The sequence below is a fragment of the Ichthyophthirius multifiliis genome, assembly GCF_000220395.1.
Source record: "Ichthyophthirius multifiliis unplaced genomic scaffold scaff_1120509251206, whole genome shotgun sequence".
Lineage (NCBI taxonomy): Eukaryota > Ciliophora > Oligohymenophorea > Hymenostomatida > Ichthyophthirius > Ichthyophthirius multifiliis.
Genome location: NW_004086101.1, coordinates 10,431 through 14,207, shown reverse-complemented (window position 1 = coordinate 14,207; position 3,777 = coordinate 10,431). Strand labels below are relative to the sequence as shown.

Here is a 3,777-nt window from a genome sequence, read left to right as displayed (position 1 = left end):
GACAAGAAAAAAAATTTTAAAAATAAATTATAATAAATAAAAAATATTAAAAGTTTTTATATTTATAAATTATATAAAAATATATATATATATATAAAAATTTATATATATTTATTTAAAATTATGTATAATTAAATAAAAAATCATATTTATATATTTAAAATTTTTAAAATTAATAATAATCATAAATATAAATTTTTAAATATATTTATTTATTTCATTTAATATTTTATATATAAATTTTAAAAAATATATTTATATAAATTTATATTTATAAATGTATTTTATAATGTTATTTTATATTTAAAATATAATTTATATTTATGTAAAATTTTTTTAAATAAAATATTTTAAAATTTTATATATATTTATTTATTTATTAATATTCATATATATTTTAAAATAAAAAATATAGATATATATTATATATATATATATAAATATATATAAATATATAAATATATATGTTTATATTATTTATTTATATTTATATATATTTATACTTTTTACAAATAATTTTTTTTTTTGATATACTTTTTATTATATTTAATCATAATATTATAATCATATTTTTTTTTTTTATATAAATAATATAATATCTTTTTTATTGATATTAATTAATTTTTAATTTTGTTAAAAAAAAATTGTATTAAGAAATTTATCTAATTAATCAAATTTATATCGAAATCCTTCTACTATTTTTATTTAAATTTAAATGTAATACAATTGTTTTTTAAGAAAAAAATATTAATATGATAATTTTTATAATTTAAGAATATTTTAATTTTCTATTTTTTATCTAAATTTTTGTAATATAAATTTTTATATTTAGTTAAATAAAATATTTAATTAAATAGAGAAAAATATAAGAAATATATTTAAAGTTTTTATATAATTTTTAAGTTTAAATTTTTCTAATGATATATTGTATTAATACCTAAGAATCTTTTAACGAATATTTAAATTATCAGTTTCTTATTATATCACATAGGGTTAAAACCCTTATATAAAATAAACTTTAATTCATTAGTGTAAACAAATTTAAGTACCTATTATTATTTTCAATATTATTAATTTTAATTATACAGGGTATATTATAAATTATCTTATAAATTTTTATGTAAGATACATCAGTTCTGAGAAGATATAAACCATATAAAAAACTTAATAACTCTATAAAAAATTTTTTACATTAGAAGAAAATGCGAATACATTATCAACTTCATATTTTTCAGGAATTAATTTATTTTCAATAAAATATTTATAACATATAAGAGTGACTAAATTATAGTGTTGAAGAATTTAATTGATTTCAATTATCCTTCTTTTTTTTATAGAATTAGTATTCAAGCTTATCTTTTATTACTTTAGAATTAACTGAATATCTGAATCCTTGACGGATAGCTAATTCAATTATTTTAAGATTTAAAGTTTAAAAAACTTAATTTATTAAAATAATAAATAAATAAAATATAGTTAAAATATTAATATTTTATATATTTTTTTTATTAATTTAAAGAAAACAAACAATAAAAAATAAATAAATAAATCATATATTGTATTTATATATTTTTATTAATTAAATTAAAAAAAATAATAGATTATATAAAATAATTTATAATATATATTATTTATACAGTCATAAATTAATAATATATATAAATTTATATTTTAATTAATTTTTTAAAAATTGTTTTTAGTAAAAATAATTAAAAAATATATAATGATTTAAAGTAACTTACATATATACATATATATATATATAATTATTAATTTTTTTTTAATAAATTTAAATAGATTTTTTTAATTTTGTTAATATAACTTTATTGAAAGATATAAATAAATATTATTATTTTTTTTCTTTCATAAAAAAATTAAATTAAATTTTACTATTTTTTTTATTTATATTATAAACATTTGAAATAAATTATATATTATATAATTATTTTCTTTTTAATTAAGTCATAACATTTAATACAATTTTAAAAAATAAATATAATTTTTATTACAAAATAAAATAATAACAAAAAAAATATAATAAATATTAAAGATATCATTAAATATTTGATATTTTATTATAAAATAAAATTTTGATATTTTATTGTAAAATAAAATTTATTTGATTTATATTAATTATGTGAATAAAAAAATTATTTGATTATAATATATAAAATAATATTTATTTTTATACATAATTATTAATATATAAATTAAAAAAATAAATTAATAAAATATTTTCTATAATATAATAATTATTAAAATATAATTTATGAATATATAATTAAATATGAGGATTTTTTTTTTTTTATAACATTAAACCTATTTTTAATAGTTTATTCTCAAAAATAAGTATAGCTAATAAAATGTTTATTCGGTAATTTTAGTTTAAATGATATTTAAGTTTGTGGTTTCTAAATTACTAAATATGTTGGATTAAGTTATATTTCTAATTGTGATAAAAATATTCTTTTAGGAGGATTTAATATATGCGGAAAAAATTGTATTATAAGCAATAGTTTTAAATCTAAAAATCCTTTACATAGTTATTCAGTCTAATTTACATATATATTGATTGATTCATGGGATACTAACGAGCGATTGTATATTAGTATAAATGGAAACATTTACACATACTATTTAAAAAACTAATGGAACAAGAAGTCTTTGCTGAATAGCAGCGAGTGAAGAAATATTAATTGCGAGATTTCAATATGCTACTAATGACTAAAATATTAAACTTACATTTACCAATAACTTGGATGAAAATCCTGATAATGAATCTTTAGGTATAAGGGAAGTTATAGTTTATGCTAATGAATGTTAGATTGGATGTGCTGAATGTGTTAGCGATATTTTTACTTGTAATTAATGTTTAGTAGGCTATTATTTAGAAACAAATAATTGTGTTAATTGTATTGCGAATTGCGAATAATGCTCAAAAAAAGATTCCTGTGATTAATGCAATACTGGATTTTTTTATAATAATCTTTAATGTATTTAATCTTGTCCAAATGGAAAATATGCAAACGCTTTAACTAGAACTTGAGATGCTTGTAATAATAAATGTGTAACTTGTTCTAATGCAAACGATTGTGACACTTGCTTTATGAATAGAGTTGCTCCTGCTTGCGGATGTCCTATTCATCATTATGATAACTTAAATCAATAATTAACATGTTTAGCATGTTCTGTTATATCTGTTGGATGTTCTACTTGTGATAATAAAACTTGCTAAGCATGTTTACCATCACATTTTTTAGATGGAAATTCATATGTAATGGCCTGTCCTGCAGGTAAATGGGGAAATACGGCAAACAGATAATGTACAGCTTGTTTAGCTAAATGTGTAACTTGTTCTAATGACATTACCTGTGATACTTGTTTTGAGAATAGGGTTCCTTAATAATGTAATTGTCCTTAATATTCCTTAATAATGTAATTGTCCTTAATATTCTTATGATCCTAATATTTTCAATTAAGCCTGTACTTTACGTTCTACTTTTTCAACTGGATGTGCTACATGCAGTACAACTGAATGTCTTACATGCATAACTCCTTATTACTTTTAATTAAACTCAAATACATAATGTGATTCATGCTTAACTATAATGACTAAAATACATTTTAGTGATGATTTGTTGTCTTTAATAATAGACTTTGATAATTATTTTGCTAATTTATAAATTTAGCTAATTCTCACAAATTTAGATTTATAAAATTATTCTTCTTAATTATAATTTACTAATTAACTTTGTATAGAAACATTGGATTAAGCAT

General features: G+C 15.5%; 1 protein-coding gene across 1 annotated transcript, besides 11 other annotated features; it reads left to right on the top strand. All coding sequences in view use genetic code 6, as the record gives it.

Moving 5' to 3' along the window:
- Positions 1 to 55: 55 nt before the first annotated feature.
- Positions 56 to 165: a microsatellite.
- Positions 61 to 111: a microsatellite.
- Positions 70 to 130: a microsatellite.
- An 82-nt stretch (positions 166 to 247) lies between the features above and the next one.
- Positions 248 to 302: a microsatellite.
- Positions 253 to 302: a microsatellite.
- A 55-nt stretch (positions 303 to 357) lies between these two features.
- Positions 358 to 502: a microsatellite.
- Positions 410 to 502: a microsatellite.
- A 1,505-nt stretch (positions 503 to 2,007) lies between these two features.
- Positions 2,008 to 2,041: a microsatellite.
- A 17-nt stretch (positions 2,042 to 2,058) lies between these two features.
- Positions 2,059 to 2,117: a microsatellite.
- A 74-nt stretch (positions 2,118 to 2,191) lies between these two features.
- Positions 2,192 to 2,284: a microsatellite.
- Positions 2,285 to 3,106: 822 nt separating this feature from the next.
- IMG5_159490 (hypothetical protein) lies at positions 3,107 to 3,460 on the top strand (the record flags this gene model as incomplete). Its single annotated transcript, XM_004030468.1, has 1 exon — positions 3,107 to 3,460. One exon carries the CDS (start codon positions 3,107 to 3,109, stop codon positions 3,458 to 3,460), a length of 354 nt encoding a protein of 117 aa, XP_004030516.1.
- Positions 3,396 to 3,454: a microsatellite.
- Positions 3,461 to 3,777: the final 317 nt, after the last annotated feature.